The sequence below is a fragment of the Nerophis lumbriciformis genome, linkage group LG02 (assembly GCF_033978685.3).
Source record: "Nerophis lumbriciformis linkage group LG02, RoL_Nlum_v2.1, whole genome shotgun sequence".
In the NCBI taxonomy this organism is placed as follows: domain Eukaryota; kingdom Metazoa; phylum Chordata; class Actinopteri; order Syngnathiformes; family Syngnathidae; genus Nerophis; species Nerophis lumbriciformis.
In genome coordinates, this window is record NC_084549.2 from 56,898,243 (window position 1) to 56,919,216 (window position 20,974).

A 20,974-nucleotide genomic window follows, 5' to 3' on the forward strand; every position below is an offset into this window, starting at 1 on the left:
ACATGTTTACAATAACATTTACGCTAATTTTGTACATTTTAACCTCGTAATTGTGGATTTCGTTACTTGGCGCCATTTTGAAAGTATGGTAGCTCTTCATATGTTGACATGCTAAATTTAACATGCTAGCAATTTAGCAAATGTTTTATGTTTTAGCCGTATGGTAATGGATTTTGTTTCTTGGCGCCCTCTGAAATGTATGTTAGACGTTCTCTTGTTAGCATGCTAACGTTTTATGCTTCAATTTTAGCTAATTTGAATAAATAAACACCCTGGCTGATGATTAGAGCATATACGCTACACAAAAGTGACACACAAAAAACAAATTGGGGGTTTAGTGGTTTTCAAAGGCAAACAATCTAACACTATTATGACATATGCTATATAATATATATATATATATATATATATATATATATATATATATATATATATATATATTTATAAAAAACATGTATTAGTATTACTTTTGTGTACCTTTTTAGCACACTGTAAGTACTGTACTGTATATTGAAGAATAAACCTTTACAGTTACATTTGTATTTGTTTATAAATTGCAACAGTCATTTCTGAGGGTTCAAAAACATTCACTTATGCTTGTATTATTTACAGAAGAAATTATGTTAGTGCAAATGAGACATGTACACAACCACATTAATTCATATCTTTGTGAATGCAGATTTTTTTTTTAGATCAGGCAGGGGTACCTACAGTTATGTCCAGTGCTGTTAAAAGAAGGGGTCAGTGGAGCACCAGTCTGTCTCTGATCTTGAAGCTGACCATGCCCAGCAGTAGCAGTGCAGGAAGGAAGGTGTACAGCAGGACAAAGTCCAGAGTGTAGCGGGACAGAGCCCCAGGGTAGCCTTCATCGATGATCTGATTGCCTTGAGTGATGAGACAGTCTCCTGGGAAAGGTCTGGAATGATCTAAGAAGAAGAAGGAGCAGCTACTGTGTATCTTGCATGTCTTAAAAGTGTCATCCATATAGAGAAGAGCTCACTGCATGTGAAGTGAAGATCGTGAAACTCTGTGACGATGAGGAGCTCACAGCTGTACTTCTGGAACGTCAAGTAGCTCAGCCATTGGAACACAGTCGGCATCTGCGCCATACTTCTGTTGACACAAAAATATGCATTTCCAATGTGAAGTTGACGCATGAATCCTAAAAGTATTTTTTGTACCGTAGGAAACCAGAGCCCACTAAGATCCCTGCTATGTTGAGCAGAGCCACTCCAGTGTTCACCATGTTTGGGTCTTGGACCACTCCCAACAAAACCACAGTCAGCAGCTCGCCTGGGAGACGTGAAAAAAATCCCACAAATCACATTTAGAGGTAAAGTCACGAAGTACATATTTTTACTGGTCAGCTGACCTATAATGTGAGGAACCATAACCACGGCAGTAAAACTGAGGAAGCGCCAAGTCTCAGGGTGCATCCCCACAGTCCTAAAAGGAAAACAATTAACTTTTTACGTTTAATTAACAAAAGCACACAAATATATATATATAATCTTAGGGGCAGTAATGTTAGAGTTAGGCCTGAGGCTGTGTTTTGAATAAGGGTTGGGGTTAGAATTTGGGCTGGGGTTCAGGGTCAGATTAGGGTCGGCATTTGAATTGGATCTAGGGTCGGGGATGATGTCAGTATTAGGGCTAGACTATGGGGCCAAATTAGGGTTTGCGTTCAGGTTAGGGCTAGCCTTGGGGTTAGTGTTGGAACCTGTGTTAGGGGCTAGATTTAGAGCTGCAGTTGGTATTAGGACATTGGCTGGATTTCAGGGTTAGATTAGGGTTGGTGTTTGAGTTGTTGTTAGAGCTGGGGTTCAGAATCAGATTAGGGTTAGGCTCGTGTTTGGAGTTAGGACTCGAGCTAGGGTTCGGGGTCAAATTAGGGTTGATGCTCGGGGTTGGTATTAGGACTAGGGCTGGAGTTCAGGGTCAGATTAGTGTTGGTTCTCAGGTTGGTGTTAGGACCAGTGTTGAGGCGTCAGATTAGGGGTGGTGTTAGAACTATGGCTGCAGTACAGGGTCAGATTAGGATTGGTACTCGGGGTTGGTATTAGGACTAGGGCTGGAGTTCAGGGTCAGATTAGTGTTGGTTCTCAGGTTGGTGTTAGGACCAGTGTTGAGGCGTCAAATTAGGGTTGGTTCTCAGGTTGGTGTTAGGACCAGTGTTCAGGCGTCAGATTAGGGTTGGTGTTAGAACTAGGGCTGGAGTACAAAGTCAGATTAGGGTTGGCACTTGAGTTGGTGTTAGGACTGGTGTTATGGTCACAGCTGCATTTTGGGGGGTCAGGTCAGTTTTAGGACTAGGGCTGGGGTTTGTGGTCAGATTAGGGTTGGCGTTTAGGGTTGGTGTTAGGTTTATGGTTAGAGTTAGTGTAAGGTTTGGCACATTATTTATCATAATACTACCATTAAACTTAATTGACCGTACCACTAACAGAAGAGTGGGGAGTACTTAGCCAAATCACAACATAAGCAGCTAATGCATTGTGATATTTGTAGTATCAGTCAGTGTTAAGAGAACCTACCAGTAGAGAAAAGAAGTGAAGATGAAGACACTGACGACACTAAATGGCAGGATGTGGAAGATGTAGGCCAGGAACATCTGCCATTTACTGTACAGTCCATCCTGACTCTCCTGGTCACCGATGGCTCTCAGGGCAGGAACTACAACAAGCACACAAGTATCAACATTTTATATTAACCACTGTATTGACTGTATTGCTGTAATCATAAACTCTCAAGGTCAATGTTTAGTTTTTTTTACCACTTGTTAAATGTGGCATCTTATCATTTACATTTCATCTTTACTATCTTCAGCTCAAAAGTACACTACAGTAAGTCAGCAAGATAATGAACAATGAAAATGGTTTTGTTTGTCACCCAGTAACCACATTTTGGCAAGCTTTCTCCCAGACATTGGTGAAGAAAGGTAATTATAACATTGGAAAATAAAATATAACAAATAATTATTTCCTTAAACATTTTACACTGATTTAAGTAACTTAGTCTTGATGATTTAAACTTTATAAATTTAAGAAACGTATCTTTTTTTAAATTTAACTGAAGACAGCAACAATTAAAATGTGAAGCAATGCGCCATGATTAGCAAATAGTGAGGCAAGCTTAATTTTAAAGAATGCGATGAAATAACTGTGAAATCATGATATGTATTATTAATTGCAGTTAACCTAATTACTGACAAATTAAGGAAGGCCGTAAATATATATATACAACGTGTTGTTGCGAGACTCGCTATTTTTGTTAGAAAAAAAAGTATTTATTTAAAAGAGAGTGGACTTAAAAATAAAGATAGATATTTATTTTAAGAACACAGCACGTGTGTTATCCTGGATAAAATAAATAAGGAACTAGCATAAGTGAGTTGTATTTAGTGGAGATAAGAAGTTGTTATTCGCTGTCCTTCCCGAGGTCCTAACTGTGAATGTTTGTCTGCAAAGTGCCATAAATGCACACACATCAACTTGTATAACACACAGATAACGTAGTCGTCAGTTTAGGAACTGTACATTTTCTAGGTCACAGGGGTCACTGAACTCTGAATGAAGTTTAGGCCACGCCTCCCGTCATCCATAGCAACAGTGGAATACGTCTTGAAGTATTTTTCCCCTGTTTGATATAATAATAATAATAATAATGGATTAGATTTATATAGCGCTTTTCTAGACACTCAAAGCGCTTCACAGAGAAGTGAGAACCCATCATTCATTCACACCTGGTGGTGGTAAGCTACTTTCGTAGCCACAGCTGCCCTGGGGTAGACTGACGGAAGCGTGGCTGCCAGTTTGCGCCTACGGCCCCTCCAACCACCACCTATCATTCATCATTCATTCACCAGTGTGAGCGGCACCAGAGGCAAGGGTGAAGTGTCCTGCCCAAGGACACAACGGCCGTGATTTGGATGGTAAGAGGCGGGGAGCGAACCTGCAACCCTCAGGTTTCTGACACGGGCGCTCTACCAATTACGCCATGCTGCCCCAATGTGTGCAGACACTGCAGCTACTCACACAAAGCGACGGCGTTCAGCATTCCCGTGTATGGCGAGGCTCCGACGCTCTGGTAGATGATGCCGATGCGATCTTGCACGGCTCCCTTGGCGACGTCCATGTCGAGATGCATGACGAAGAAGGCCACAAAGAGGCCGTAGATCAAGTTCTGGGACAGACGCATGAGGACCCCCATGCGGTCTCTGGACAGGTTCCGCATAGTCCGCCTATAAAAAAAATAAAATAATAATAATTTACACGTACTGCTTTGACACTTTCACTCGTCGTCACTTGCAGACTAACCTAAGCAGCACGCCCAGCTTGACGCCGCTGCTGGGCGACTCTTTGCTCTTAAAAGGAATGGCGGCCTTGTCGTGCCTCTGCAGGCTCTGCATCATCTTCCCCAGCATGTGCCTGTAGATGGCCGACCTCTGGTAGGAGCATGTGATCTCGTGCATGCGGTTGAAGGTGGCCGCCTCGCGCTCGCTGCTACGTGTGTCCACCGAAGTGAAGTCCACTTAGACAGACGGACAACATTTACCTCTGACATTCTATTTTTTATTTTTATTTTTTTTACCTCTACCTGACAAGTACCATAGATGTCAAAGGGGTTGCAGTATTCGGGACACTCGTATCCACACTGGCTGAAGAAGTCCACCATCTCCTCTGGTTGTCCACAGAAGACCAACTCGCCACGACTCATCACGGCAATCCTGCTGAACACCTACACACACAAACACCAACTTAATCATCACAGACCTTCAACAAGCCCAAACATCATACACAGTATTCGCCTTTTATAGCCATACATATTCTGCACAAGCTTGACTTATTAAGATGCATTGTTTACTGAAAAATGAAACAGATTTCAACCAGAGCATTTTTCCAAATAAAAAAAAAGTGTAGTTTTGGGGGTTTAACAAAAATCTGAAAATTTGGCACTAAAGGCATCAAAAATGCATTACCTACTCGCGACTATTTTTTCATTTGGTGTGTAATTCAAATTATTTTTGGAAAGAACAAAGTCCTATTTTAATTATTTATTTATTTTGAATTTAACAGTATTTTTATTTAATTACCTAAATATGTATTTATCAATGTATTTGTATTAGTTATTGTTTCTTACCCTGAAAAGTTCGGAGCGAGGTTGGTGGATGGTGACGATGACGATGCGGTTCCTGCGGGCCAGCTCGGCCAGCAGCACCACGATCTGATTGGCCGTCATGCTGTCCAGGCCTGTGGTGGGCTCGTCCAATAGGATCACTCCTGCAATAACGTCATAGCCCATCCAACATGTACTGTAAGTTTTTTTTTTTTTAAGAAACTTTCACTTTGTGCAGATAAGCGGTGCCTCCTTTTTCCTGACTTCATGACTCTAATTAGGACAATTAAAAGATTGTCTCTCTGCATGATGGAAGCCACGTGGAATTAAGGTTTAATTGTCAGATTAATTTATTTCCTGCTTGATTGGAGAGGCAGCAAATGAAAACGGTGTGTGTGTGTGTGTGTGTGTGTGTGTGTGTGGTCATTGTAATCCTGAATGAGGACGGAGACCTTCATCCTCAGCGGAGTTCTGATAAAAGAACCCTGAGCTCTCATTGTGCTTTGATAAGCTGGACTCTACTTTCATTGCTCTCCTCCATGCTAAGGACGTGACTTTGGAAAGTCTTCAGGGAATTTGACGAGATGCACGGTGTGTGTCTTTGGGGGAGGATTTGAAGAGGAACTCACGGGGGTCCTGTAGGAGCTGGCTGGCGATGGAGACCCTCCTTCTCTCGCCTCCAGAGATTCCCGGGAAGATGCGGCCTCCGATGACGCTGTGGGCCACGTGACTCAAACTCAGCTCGGCCATCACTGCTGACACCTGAGGTCAGAGGTTAAAGGTCAGAGTGGTTGTCGCTCGTCATCACTTCCAATAGTATTGTATTTAATATCGTCCATATTACTGTATCAATACACATTACGACCTCCGTGACACAGTGTAAGCCATAATTACACCTGATGATTATTATAATTATGTGAATGCTGAGAAGCAGCAGTTTTAAACTCCTACATATCTCAACCGATTCAAACCATTAACACGTTCAACTCATCCTGAACATTCCAACCAACAATTTTTTTAGTTCCTGAAAAAAAATTGGGCGGGGATTCCCACTTTACAATACCACTGTGTGCCTACTTCTCCCTAAATGTTCTATCGATTTCAAATTTTCCAACATCCGAAAATTTCCAGATTTTTCGTAACATTTATTCTCTATCAAAAATGTTACGACTTCCACATTTCTCAACTGATTCCAAGCGTTCCAAGTTCACAATACACCTTAGTCGTGTTAGCATGTTATCATGCTAACTTATTTTTTGCAACATTTTTAGCATGTACACATCAGTCGTATAAGTTGTGCTTGACACGTGTTATCTGTTACCATGTTAGCATATTAACATCAGTATGCTAGCTTTTTAGCTAATTTTGCAGTGTATACCTCAAAGTCATAAAGTTGGTACTTGACTGTTAGCATGTTAACATTAGCATGTTAGCATACTAACACTAGAATGCTAGCTTTTTTAGCAAATTTTACAGGTATACACCTTAAAGTCATAAGTTAGTACTTCACACATGTTAACATTAGTATATTAACATAGCATGCTAGCTTTTTTAGCTATATTTTCATATATATATATATAATTTGGTACTTTATGCATGCTAAATTATTTTTAGATAATTTTGCAGGTATACACAACGGTCATTTAAGATGGTATTTGACATATGATAATTGTTAGCACGTTAACACTAGTATACTAACATTAGCATTTTAGCTTTTTCTTGCCTAAATTTTGACTCGTGCGTTGGTACTTGACATTTGCTAACTGTTATAAGCATGCTAGCTTTTCTAACCTACTTTGCAGGTATGCAACTTGAAGTGGTATATTTTGTTATTTGACGCTATCAATCCCCGTAAAAGGCATATTGTAGTTATTATGGGCCGGCTTGGAAAGCAATAACAGTCTCAAATTATCCTTTTATTATTTACGTTTTATTGCAATTCATCTTAAAAAAAATGTCTGACACCATTTTTTTTTGTCCGCTACGGTAGCATTTTAAATCAGCTGATATCAATACTGTCTTGTTTGAGTAATAGATTTGTATGCATTTACTTTGTTTAATATAAACATGGACCATGATTCAGGTTGTGCAATACTGCCGCTGTTTTTTAATTTAAGCTTTACATACACATAGCTTTTAATAGCATTTTTCATTGTTCATCGGCAGCACCTTTTTAAAGATTCAAAATAAAATGGAATGAAGTGAAACTTTTGCACCAGGGTTTAAATCTGAGTCTCATATAGCAAGATACCATCCTTAATACATAAGGACGGATACATGCGTAGAACACTCAAACCAGTATTTGACTGTTAAATTGGGTCCATTTACAGTATCTCTATGGCATCTACATATATGTGTCTGAAGAAGTCCCACCTTTTTGTGTATGGCTTTAGCAGAGTGTTTTCTGAGAGCCAGCTGGGCAGTGTAGGTCAAAGTCTCCTCCACTGTCAGATAACTCAGCAGGTTGTCACTCTGGTTGGTGGACACACAAGACAAATACAATATTATTGACCATCAGAGGCCCATATATGTATTGATTTTGCTTGAAAATAACTTTAGTCCACACACACACACACACTTACACACACAGCTTGAACCTCAATTAACTCATTGGTCCAAGTGCACTTCTCTGCTGTCTCTCTTGTGAATGACTTTAATATCAGCGGCTCCTATCTACTGCTCATCTGCAGCTTAGCAGCCAAAGTTAATGACAAGGCTTATGGAGAGATGATGGAGACGTGCGTGTGTGTGTGTGTGTGCGTGCGTGTGTGTGTGTGTGTGTGTGTGTGTGTGTGTGTGTGTGTGTGTGTGTGTGCACGTTATCAGCGAGCAGGGAGATAATTCAAAAAGAAAGCATGGGCTTTTTTAAGACAGTGTTTTTTTCTTCTAATTCAGGCTTTGGATACACTCGAGCACCTCTCATTGAGAGATTAAGAGCATGAGGAGGCCATGGAGGACCTCAAAGTTAATTTCACACAAAGTACACACTGCGGTACGACTTTTGCAAAACACCCTCCGTTTGCTGACCCAAATAGGTGTGAGTGTTAATGCATTACCTGCAGCACGTAAGAGAAACAATCCTGGTACTCCTCTGTCGCTAGTTTCCTCCCGTTAACAAATACTTCACCCGACAGTGTCCCAGAGTTTCCGATCCTCCCTGAGATGGCGTCCAACAACGTCGTCTTTCCGGAACCTTTATAATAGACACACACATTTGGGAATATTATGTTGATTCCAATCCCGGACGAGCCCCCACTTGTTACGGCTGGCTTAGGGCCGCAATGTCACAAGGGAGTCGAAACTGAAGATAAAAGTGCACAAAAGTGAGGTTAACCGAAAGAAAATATCCTAAACAAAAAAGAAAGCTAACATAAATGTACTAAACGAGACTGGAGCAGGCTCCAGCCAACAGCCAAGGCAGGACCGAGCAGAGCAGAAGTAGAGCAGGGATTGTTTCCATCCGATAACCCTTGGACTAAAATTGTTCAATCTCTATACAAATGACATTTGTAAAGTTACAAAGGACTTAAAGTTAGTATTATTTGGAGATAAAACACTGCGTTTTGTTCAGGAGAGAACACACAAAACAAAAGCTAATACAAATAATAACAGAAAAAATGAACAAATTAGAAAGATGGTTTGACAAAAACAGACTATCTTTGAATCTCAGTAAAACTAAAATAATGCTATTTGATAACAGTAGAAGAAAAAGTCAAACACAATTACAAATAGACGGAGTAGACATTGAAATGGTAAAAGAAAACACATATTTGGGTGTAATATTAGATGATAAAATTAACTGGAAATCTCATATAAAAAATATACAACATAAAGTAGCAAGAAACACGTCAATAATTAATAGAGCAAAACATGTTCTAGACCAAAAATCACTTCATATTCTTTACTGCTCACTTGTCTTACCATATCTATGTAGAAATATGGGGAAACAACTACAAATGTGCGCTTCATTCACTAACGGTGTTACAAAAAAGATCAATTAGAATAATACATAATGTTGGATATAGAGAACATACAAACCCTTTATTTATTGAATCACAAATATTGAAATTCAACAATTTGGTGCATTTGCAAACAGCTAAAATTATGTACAAAGCAAACTATAACCTGCTAACCAAGAATGTACAACAATTCTTCTCAAAAAAAGAGGAGAAATATAACCTTAGAGAAAAATCTAATTTAAAAAATGTGTATGCTCGTACAACACTTAAAACCTTTAGCATATCTGTATGTGGAATTAAATTATGGAATGGATTAACCAAATAAATCAAACAAAGCACCAATATGATTCTGTTTAAGAGACTGTTCAAACTACAAGTGTTCACAAAGTACACAGAACAATAATTATGATGAACATCTTGAACCTTTTTTTAATTTTTTTTTTTATTGAGACAAATATTATTAATGTATTTAATATGTGTTTACTTACTATGGTATAGTATTTATTTATTCACTGTTCTGTTACAGAAAACAAGGAAATAGGATAAAATTGCTATAGTATGAAAAGGGGTAGGATTAAATAAGATCAGCTTCTTCCTACTCCTTTTCGGATGTGCTATAATGAAACAACTGGAAATATGTGATGCATTACATTGTATCGTATGCATGTTCGAAATAAATTGAAACTGAACTGAACATTTCAGATGATTATGCCAAATCAGCTGTGAGACCTGCAAACACACATAAGGTAGAGGGAGAGAGAACAAGCAGGCCTCCACTCTGAGCCCATTCCTACAAGGCTCCCACAAGGGGCCGTAACATCTTACAGTACATTACTTTTTTACATGGGGAAAATATTTAAATGTCCCACCACATCTAACAGATGTAGGAAATATGTAGGAAAAAAACATGTCCCTTGACTCTTACATTATAATAATGAACTCAACTCCCTGTTTATATTGTTATGTTGCCAGGGAAAGCATAGTGGGCAAGGCTGAAATATACACCTTGTTGTGCTCAGGAATTCTGCCAAGCAACCAGCAAACACAAACATGTGAGATGAGCAGAAACAACAATAAAGACTCTAAGCTAACCGGAGTTGCCCAGGATGCCCATAATCTGCCCGCTGTCCACATGGAAGGAGACGTCGTTAAGGATCTGACGAGTCCATCGCTTCCTGTAGGAGGGCAAGTTCCACCAGGGCCCCACACGCTCGCTGCAACACACACACATTTCACATTACACATGCCAAAAGTTAGCAGGTCTATATGTCCACTGTTCTCTTTATATAATTGACAGAGTACTAGAAAAAATACTACAGCACTTGAAATATTTGTCAACATCAGGATATTTTAGGAAAGACATGCCCTCTGTATGGTGCAAACCTCTGCCAAAGCTCAACGATAATAGTGGTTAATTCTTTAGTTAGGACCGTAGAACTTAGACCCAGGCACCACGAGGTTTAGAATTACAGTAAAACAAGGTCTCGAGTACTTGCAATAGGTTACAACTCGGGTTAAATCCAGGGGTAGGTTTAGAACTAGAACTGGTGTTACAAATAGGGGTTAGGTCTGAGCGTTACCTGACAGAGTACAACGTCATTCTAGCACGCCACCTTACAGAATAGAACATAGTTCTAGAATGTTACCTGACATAGTAAGACAGTTTTCTACAATGTTACATGACAGAGTAAAATATCTTTCTCGAGTGTTACCTAAAAGAATAGAACATCATTCTAGAATGTTATCTGACGGAATAAGATATATTTCTTGAGCGTTACCTGACAGAATAGAACATAATTCTAGAATGTCCCCTGATAGAGTAGGTAAGCTTTATAGTGTCTAACCTGACATAATATAACAGTGTAGAATGGTACCCGACAGAGTAGAACATAATTCTAGAATGTTACCTGACAGAATACAACATAATTCAAGAATGTTACCTGACAGAATACAACATCATTGTAGAACGTTACCTGACAGAATACAACATCATTCTAGAATGTTACCTGACAGAATACAACATAATTCAAGAATGTTACCTGACAGAATACAGCATCATTCTAGAATGTTACCTGACAGAATACAACATCATTCTAGAATGTTAACTGACAGAATACAACATCATTGTAGAATGTTACCTGACAGAATACAACACCATTCTAGAATGTTACCTGACAGAGTAGAACATAATTCTAGAATGTTACCTGACAGAATACAACATAATTCAAGAATGTTACCTGACAGAATACAACATCATTGTAGAACGTTACCTGACAGAATACAACATCATTCTAGAATGTGACCTGACAGAATACGTCATTCTAGAATGTTACCTGACAGAATACATAATTCTAGAATGTTACCTGAAAGAATACAATATCATTCTAGAATGTTACCTGACAGAATACAACATCATTGTAGAATGTTACCTGACAGAATACAACACCATTCTAGAATGTTACCTGACAGAATACAACATCATTGTAGAATGTTACCTGACAGAATACAACATCATTGTAGAATGTTACCTGACAGAATACAACATCATTGTAGAATGTTACCTGACAGAATACAACATCATTCTAGAATTTTACCTGACAGAATACAACATCATTCTAGAATGTTACCTGACAGAATAAAACATCATTGTAGAATGTTACCTGACAGAATACAACATCATTCTAGAATGTTACCTGACAGAATACAACATCATTGTAGAATGTTACCTGACAGAATACAACATCATTCTAGAAAGTTACCTGACAGAATACAACATCATTGTAGAATGTTACCTGACAGAATACAACACCATTCTAGAATGTTACCTGACAGTATACAACGTCATTCTAGAATGTTACCTGACAGAATACAACATCATTGTAGAATGTTACCTGACAGAATACAACATCATTGTAGAATGTTACCTGACAGAATACAACATCATTCTAGAATTGTACCTGACAGAATAAAACATCATTGTAGAATGTTACCTGACAGAATACAACATCATTCTAGAATGTTACCTGACAGAATACGTCATTCTAGGATGTTACCTGACAGAATACATCATTCTAGAATGTTACCTGAAAGAAGACAATATCATTCTAGAATGTTACCTGACAGAATACAACATCATTGCAGAATGTTACCTGACAGAATACAACATCATTCTAGAATGTTACCTGACAGAATACAACATCATTTTAGAATGTTACCTGACAGAATACAATGTCATTCTAGAACGTTACCTGACAGAATACAACATCATTCTTGAATGTTACCTGACAGAGTAGGTAATTTTTCTCGAATGTTATGTGACGGAATAGAACATAAATCTAGAATGTTACCTGACAGTAGAACATAATTCTAGAATGTTGCCTGACAGAGTCGGTAATCTTTCTCGAATGTTATCTGACGGAATAGAACATAAATCTAGAATGTTACCTGACAAATATATTTTTAGAGAGCGTTACCTGAGAGAATAAAGAACATAAATCTAGAATGTTAACAGACTGAGTAGAATATGTTTATAGAATGTTACCTGACAGAATAGAACATTTTTCTAGAGAGTCTTACCTGACAGAGTATGATATCTTGCTGACACTGAGACAGCAGCGAGGTTCCGTCCTGTCGTCTCCTCCATCGCTCATCACCTCGGACACAAACTTGAAGGACTCTTTGGCCTCAGTCCCTGGGCCAGCCGGGTCCAGCTGCACTGAGTAGAGTCTGCTCATGTCTCGATTCAGCTGCAAACCTTCTTTCCATATGACCCCGTTGTCTTTGGTCCGCTCTGTGCTCTACCTATCTAACAGCTGCAGCGCCATAAACACACTGCAGTCTGGTCGCTTTATCGCAGGGAACTTTGATCCACGCTTGTATAAAGAAGGCAGGACGCCGAGTAAAACGACTGGCCGCGTGTCCTCGAACGCAGCACGGATGGCAGAACATGACTTTGGAAGAGCGTGAGAAAGGTAGTTCCTGTGGAGTGAAAAAGCGTAGACGTTAAAGACAAGAAGAAGAGAACGGCGGGGATGAGAGGTTCATTCACCTTTTGACCTGCCAAACATTGAGCTACATGTTGCAACATGGTGGACACTGACAGAAGCTTCACTCAGGCCAACGGATCCTCACAGGTCAGTCGTGGACACTATGTTCACTGCTCCATTTCCTTGTTTTTTTATTATTATTACTGATTTTAAAATCACAAACTATTTATACAGTTTTTTTAAACTAATTTATTAGTTCCGTCATATTTCCTTATTTGATTTATTACTGTGTATATATTTATTTGTTACAGTTAAGTACTTACAGCACGGCATAAACAATCTTCTAATAACAGAGTGCAACAAAAACCTTTCTTAAAAAATATCTACAAATAATTGTACCCCTATGTTTATGAATGAATTTACAATAATAATTGTTCATCTTAATACTTTTTACTTTGGGGCTAGTTTCACTTTTAATTAGTAAGTTAGTTAGCGGAAATACTTATCCTCACTAATTACTACACCATTTTAAGTAGGGACTAAACAAATCTACACATTTGTATTTGTTTTTAATAACATTTGTTGACATTTCCTCAGTGCATAAACAGCCTAAACTTTGATTACCAGGAATTGTTTCAACTAATTAAAATAATACCTGGTAATTAGTGGGGTTTGTGTTTCCGCAAAGTTAGGGGCAATGTATTGAAATTAGGTTGGTGACCTAATGGGGAGATATGTATTAGTTGTATTGTGTGTAATATCATAACCACATTCACACCTATCTATTAAGATGTACAATTTGGTGCAAAAATTTAGAATTTTTTTGGGGGGGTGAATAATGTCAGTGTATAAATCGCAAATAAAAACAGAAGGGGGCAAAAACATGCTTCGGATTATCATAAGATCGTCATAAAACAGTTACAGCACATTTGTGTTTTTAGAGGACATGTTTCAGTATTACATCAAAGATTCACTCAGGGCAACCAACTACCGGTACATAAAAACACATATAACATCCTGCACAATCTAAGATAAAAATTTAATTTATAAAACAAAAATGCTCAGTTTTAATTTGTTGATTGTGCAGAAACACAAATATGTTGTAACCAAGGGTGTGTTTTTTCCGCAGCAGCATGCAGACACACAATTGTTCTCCTCAGAGGAGGACAGCAGTCTGTACTTTACATACTCTGGTGACTGTAACCAGCTGGAGGTTAACAACCTGCACTATGAGGTGACAAAACACACACACACATACACACTCACACACACAACCATTGCTTGTTACCGTACTAATTGTGTGAGTGTAGGTGGACACAGCAGCTCAGATTCCGTGGTATGAGAGGCTGTCAGAGTTCAAGTTGCCGTGGGAGATTAAAGGAGACAAGCAGACAGCCATCAACAACCTCAGCCTGCGTGTGTGCAGTGGACAGATGTTGGCCATTATTGGAAGTTCTGGTACACACACACTCACACACACTTATCTGTGCCAATGAAAATTTAATAATTGTACCCTTTTTTATTCAAACTCATTGTTTTAAAATGTTGTCTTTTTTTAAAGGAAAAACCAATATTGCAACATTTTCATACAAGATATATGCGCAAGGCACAACCATGTAAAAATAATAATAATTATGTAAAATAATATGCCTATTTTAACCCTAAATATTTAATACACTTTGAATGTTTCCAATTGTTAAAAATAAATATAACATAAATATTTCTATGTATTTATTTGTTACGTTGTTTGTAATTTGTACAGTATTTTCTAAGGCCTAAAATTGTTTAAGGAAACATTCTACTATTGGAAAACAAATTCCTAGAAAAAATTTATACCAGTAGTTATATTTAATTTGCCATTACATTTCTCTTATTTGATTGATTGATTGATTGATTGAAACTTTTATTAGTGGATTGCACAGTACAGTACATATTCCGTACAATTGACCACTAAATGGTAACACCCGGATAAGTTTTTCAACTTGTTTAAGTCGGGGTCCACGTAAATTAATTCATGGTAATTGTTCATTCATGTATTTGTTAGTTTTGTTTACTCTGACCATGTATTAAAATAATGTAAAATACTAAAAAAGCTATTCATAAAATCCACAACACAATTCAACCAACACTGTAGTCTGTACAGTATTTAAATCACAATCATAAATCAATAACATGCCTGAAAGTTGTATTGTATTGTATGCTGCTTGGAAAATGACAATAAAAAGGTCATTTTATTCAAACTGAAACTATTACTTTGATTATTATTATGATATTAGTATTGGATGACTGTGCAGGTGTACCAAATAGTGCCTTGCATTTTATCTGTGAAACTACCAGAAAACATTAAAGAGTTCAGCAGAAACTATTCACACTGTCATGCAGGCTGCGGTAAAACGTCCTTGTTGGACATCATCACGTGTCGAGACGAAGGCGGCGCCGTCACCTCTGGCCAAATTCTGATCAACGGTCGACCCAACACGGCCCAGCTGGTGAAGAAGAGCATCGCGCACGTGCGGCAGGACGACCGCCTTCTTCCTCACCTCACCGTACGCGAGACCCTCGCCTTTGTGGCCAAACTGAGACTGCCCACGCACTTCACACAGACCCAGCGGGACCAGAGGGTAACGTGGAAACAACCGAATCCTCCATAACTAGCTTGATCAGTTCATGATTCGCTGACAAAGATTATACTCTTCTGTTAGGACAGTGTAGTGCTTCACTTTGCCGACTGACAAAGTCGGGTACACCTTTTGTTCTAGTTTACCAGGAATAGGCTCCACCCCCACATGTGACAATAAACAGGATATAGATAATGTACACACTACTGTATGGCAGCTCTGCTGGGTTTTAGGACTTTACTGCAACAATCAGTCTAAGATCTTCTATATGACAAGACCATTCTACTTGTTCTTGGGATCTACTGCAAAAAGGTGATTCAAAGATCCTCTATATGACAAGAGCTCTTTGCTGTTTATAATGACACAAAAGTAAACAAAACACAAGTATAAAATATTCTCTGTACAACAAAAAACAAAAAGAAGATCTTGTCAAAGATTCTATATAAGACACGAGTGTGATGCTGTAGGACTTCACTGGAAAACCCTAATCAAGATCCTCTATAATGCAGCAGTGTGCCGCTGTTTTTTTTTTTTTTTTAACTTCAACTGCAGTCAAATATTTCCTATGTGACAGGAGTGCTCTGCTATTTTAAAAGACAGATTGCAAAAATTATAGTCAAATGTCTTCTATATGACAGCAGCACAATGCTGATGTTTAGCACTTTAAGGCAATAACACTAGTCTAATATCCTGTATGTGGTACCCTAATCAAAGATCCTTTGTATGATAGGAGCGCAGTGTCGTTTTTTTCTGACTTTATCGCAAAAATTTTACTCAAAGATTTTAAGATTTTCTATTCGACAAAAGTGTTCTTCTGCTTTTGAGGACCAGCTGCAAAAATCTTTGGGAATTTTTTTTTTTTTTTTTTTTGTCATAAAAAAATACAATCATGTGTGCTTACAGACTGTATTCCTGCAGACTGTATTGATCTATATTGATATATAATGTAGGAACCATAAATATTAATAACGGAAAGAAACAACCCTTTTGTGCGAATGAGTGTAAATGGGGGAGGGAGGTTTTTTGGGTTGCTGCACTAATTGTATCTTGTGTTTTTTATGTTGATTTAATTAAAAAAATAAATAAATTAAAAAAAAAAAAAAATATATATAAAAAAAAAAAAAAATAAATAAATATATATATATATATATATATATATATATATATATATACATACATATATACATACATATATATTGTGCGGCCCGGTACCAATCGATCCACGGACCGGTACCGGGACGCAGCCCGGTGGTTGGGGACCACTGCTCTATATAACAAAGAGTGCTTTGCTATTTTAAAAACCTACTGCAAAAAACATAGTCAAAGATCTCCTATATGACAAGAGCGCAATGCTGTTTTTTAAGACTCTACTGCCAAAACGCAAGTCAAAGATCCTCTATGTGACAGGAGTGCTCTGCTGTTTTTGAGGAACTACAGCAAAACACTTGTCAAGGACCCTGTATAGGACCGAAGCGCTCTGCAGATTTTTTTTTTAGGACATTACTGCAAAAATGCTAATCAAAGATCCTCTATATGGCAGAAGTGCTCTGCTGCTATTTTAGGACCTACTGTAAAAAAAACAAAAAAACATAGTCACAGATCTTCCATAAGACAGGGCAGCACTGTGCAGTTTTTTTAAGACTTTACTGCAAAAAATGTGTTTCAGAATCTTTATACGACAGGAGTCTTTTTTTAGATTTAACTGCAAAAACCATAGTCAAAGAACTCTATATGACAGGAGCACAATGCTGCTTTTGAAGACTGACAAAATGCGAGTCAAAGATCCTAGTGCGCTGCTGTTTTTGAGAACATGCAACAGAAACACTGGTCAAGGATCCTCTATAAGACAAGAGCGCTCTGCGTTTTTTTAGGACATTCCTGCAAAAACGCTAGTCAAAGATCCTCTCTAAGACACAAGCACTTTTCTATTTTTTTAAAGAGTTACTGCAAAAAGTATAGTCAAATATATTGTATACGACAGAGGAGTGCAATGCTGTTTTTTTAGGACCTACTGCAAAAAACACTTGTCAAGGGTCCCCTACCGGATAGGAGCGGTTCTCTAGGACTTTACTGTAAAAACGCTAGTCAAAGATCCTCTATTAGACAGAAGCGCTCTGCTATTTTTTAGGACCAACTGTAAAAATATAAAAATGTTATATGACAGGAGCATGGGTGCTGTTTTTATGCATTTTTGTATGCTTTAACTGCAAAAAGCCAAGTCAAAGATCCTGTATCTGGTAGCATTTTGACATCTACGGGTCCATCCATGTGTGAGCAGGTGTCTTGGTGTTCACAGGTGGACGACGTCATCGCAGAGTTGCGTCTGAGACAGTGTGCCCACACCAGGGTGGGTAACGACTACGTACGGGGGGTCTCTGGAGGGGAGCGGAGGCGGGTCAGCATCGCGGTCCAACTCCTCTGGAACCCTGGTGAGAGACACATCTCTGCAGGACAACGTTCCAGCAATTAGACGCATCCCAAACCTGTCTTCTGATGTTATTTTTCAGGGATTCTGATTCTGGACGAGCCCACGTCGGGTCTGGACAGCTTCACGGCCCACAATCTGGTGATCACGCTGTCCCGCCTGGCTCGGGGAAACCGCCTGGTGCTGCTGTCCGTCCACCAGCCTCGCTCGGACATCTTCCAGCTCTTCGACCTGGTCGTCCTGCTCTCGTCCGGCTCGGCCGTCTACTGCGGCGCCGCCCGGGACATGGTGCCGTACTTCACGGCGCTGGGATACCCGTGCCCACGATACTGCAACCCGTCTGACTTTTACGGTACACTTGCAGTCAGATTTTTTTCTACATCTCAACTTAGGAGATGTCCTCTCAAGATTCCTGATCTTTGTGCTTAGTGGACCTGATCAGCGTAGACCGGCGTAGTCCAGAACAGGAGGCTGAGTGTTTGGAGCGAGCCAGAGTGTTGGCACAGCACTTTATGGACAAAGTCCGAGACACTGATGACCACATGTGGAAGAGCAGCACGTGTCCAACGCTCACTGACAGGTGTCCTCTCCCACTTCAGCATCATAGGACCAATATTAGCCATAATCACGTACAACAACGAAGTGGCACAGAACGCCATAAACGTTAGCGACACTAGCATAGCTATGTTAGCTACATGCTAACTTTACACTCATGTTAACAGAAACATTGTGTTAAGTTTGCATATCTGCTGAAGAAAACAAAACCACAATATGTAGCTGACCAATGTTTTTTGATTGAATTGATTGAAACTTTTATTAGTAGATTGCACAGTACAGTACATATTCCTGTATAATTCACCACTAAATGGTAACACCCAAATAACATTTTCAACTTGTTTAAGTCGGGGTCCACGTTAATCAATTCATGGATGGTTTGCAGAGCTACAGGCTTGATTTTAGGATGTGTGGTGAAGCCTGATTCGGATGTAATCGATTTTTGTAACCACCGGCGTTAAATAAGGCGGAGATCTTACAATTTCCAATTCAGCCAAACATTTTAAGGAATATGCGCTTCTAAAGTCTACCGTAGCTACATGTAAGTCAAACCTTAGCGACACTAGCTTAGCTATTTACGCAAGAGTGCTAATTTCACGCTCACATTTTAATGGCAACATTATCTTAGGTTAGCATATTTGCTAACCGATGGATGGTTTGCAGAGCGTCATGCTTGATTTTAGGATGTGTAGCGAAGCCTGCTTTACGTCATTGTACTCACAGGTCGCACAAAACGAGTTCATACCACTGTTACTAAAGACACAAATCACAAGTCTTCAGTTCAGAAGAGATTTAGCTAGTTTGTAAATAAACACAGTTGTTAGTAGGGATGTGACACTTACAATTTAGTTCGATTCCGATTTTTGGGGTGACGATTCAATTCAGAATCCATTCTTGATTCAAGCTGATTCTCGTAGTATATTGTTTGGTATGTCGATTATAACTTAATTTTTTTTTTGCAAATAATCATTAACGTTGAATTTAATGGCAAAAAAGTTGGCACAGGGGCATTTTTACCACTGTGTTACATGGCCTTTCCTTTTAACAACATTCAGTAAACTTTGGGAACTGAAAAGACCAATTTTTGAAGCTTTCTAGGTGGAATTATTTCCGATTCTTGCTTGATGTACAGCTTAAGTTGTTCAAAAATCCGGTGTCTCCGTTGTGGTAGTTTAGGCTTCATAATGCACCACACATTTTCAATCGGAGACAGGTCTAGACTACAGGCAGGCCAGTTTAGTACCCACACTCTTTTACTACGAAGCCACGCTGTTGTAACATGTGGCTTGGCATTGTCTTGCTGAAATAAGCAGGGGTGTCCATGATAACATTGCTTGGATTGCAACATATGTTGCTCCAAAACCTGTATATACCTTTCAGCATTAATGGTGCCTTCACAGATGTGTAAGTTACCCATGCCTTGGGCACTCATACACCCCCATACCATCACAGATGCTGGCTTTTAAACTTTGCGCCTATAAAAGTCCGGATGGTTATTTTCCTCTTTGTTCCGGAGGACACAATGTCCACAGTTTCCAAAAACTATTTCAAATGTGAACTCGTCAGACTACAGAACACTTTTCCACTTTGTATCAGTCCATCTTAGGGTGTACAGAACCATCTTAGGGTGTTGTTGATAAACGGTTTTCGCCTTGCATAGGAGAGTTTTAACTTGCACTTACAGATGTAGCGACCAACTGTAGTTACTGACAGTGGGTTTCTGAAGTGTTTCTGAGCCCATGTGGTGATATCCTTTACACACTGATGTCGCTTGTTGATGCAGTACAGCCTGAGGGATCAAAAGTCACGGGCTTAGTTGCTTACGTGCAGTGATTTCTCCAGATTCTCTGAACCCTTTGATGATATTACGGACCGTAGATGGTGAAATCCCTAAATTCCTTGCAATAGCTGGTTGAGAAAGGTTTTTCTTAAACTGTTCAACAATTTGCTCACACATTTGTTGACAAAGTGGTGACCCTCGAATGACTGAGCATTTCATGGAATCTACTTTTATACCCAATCATGGCACCCACCTGTTCACCTGTGGGATGTTCCAAATAAGTGTTTGATGAGCATTCCTCAACTTTATCAGTATTTATTGCCACCTTTTCCAACTTCTTTGTCACGTGTTGCTGGCATCAAATTATAAAGTAAATGATTATTTGCAAAAAAAAAAAAAAGGTTTTATCAGTTTGAACATCAAATATGTTGTCTTTGTAGCATATTCAACTGAATATGGGTTGAAAATGATTTGCAAATCATTGTATTCCGTTTATATTTACATCTAACACAATTTCCCAACTCATATGGAAACGG

At 38.9% G+C, this 20,974-nt stretch overlaps 2 protein-coding genes across 3 annotated transcripts in view; one reads left to right on the plus strand and one right to left on the minus strand.

Moving 5' to 3' along the window:
- Positions 1 to 24: 24 nt before the first annotated feature.
- On the minus strand, positions 25 to 13,047 carry abcg5 (ATP-binding cassette, sub-family G (WHITE), member 5). The gene is made up of 14 exons (XM_061965312.2): positions 12,651 to 13,047; positions 10,167 to 10,288; positions 8,172 to 8,308; positions 7,489 to 7,587; positions 5,745 to 5,877; positions 5,140 to 5,279; positions 4,608 to 4,737; positions 4,317 to 4,530; positions 4,035 to 4,240; positions 2,535 to 2,673; positions 1,373 to 1,446; positions 1,182 to 1,293; positions 1,001 to 1,113; positions 25 to 926 (listed from the first exon to the last, which is right to left on the minus strand). Exons 1-14 carry the CDS (start codon positions 12,806 to 12,808, stop codon positions 742 to 744), a joined length of 1,962 nt encoding a protein of 653 aa, XP_061821296.2. The 5' UTR covers positions 12,809 to 13,047; the 3' UTR covers positions 25 to 741.
- The window catches only part of abcg8 (ATP-binding cassette, sub-family G (WHITE), member 8), a 37,017-nt gene continuing 28,768 nt past the window's right edge, over positions 12,726 to 20,974 (plus strand). For both annotated transcript variants that reach the window (XM_061965288.2, XM_061965298.2), the window contains exons 1-7: positions 12,726 to 13,207; positions 14,190 to 14,294; positions 14,371 to 14,518; positions 15,443 to 15,681; positions 17,975 to 18,107; positions 18,186 to 18,455; positions 18,533 to 18,683. In XM_061965288.2, coding sequence (XP_061821272.1) covers positions 13,160 to 13,207; positions 14,190 to 14,294; positions 14,371 to 14,518; positions 15,443 to 15,681; positions 17,975 to 18,107; positions 18,186 to 18,455; positions 18,533 to 18,683 — 1,094 coding nt within the window. In that variant the 5' untranslated portion in view covers positions 12,726 to 13,159. The remainder of the gene's footprint in view (positions 13,208 to 14,189; positions 14,295 to 14,370; positions 14,519 to 15,442; positions 15,682 to 17,974; positions 18,108 to 18,185; positions 18,456 to 18,532; positions 18,684 to 20,974) is intronic.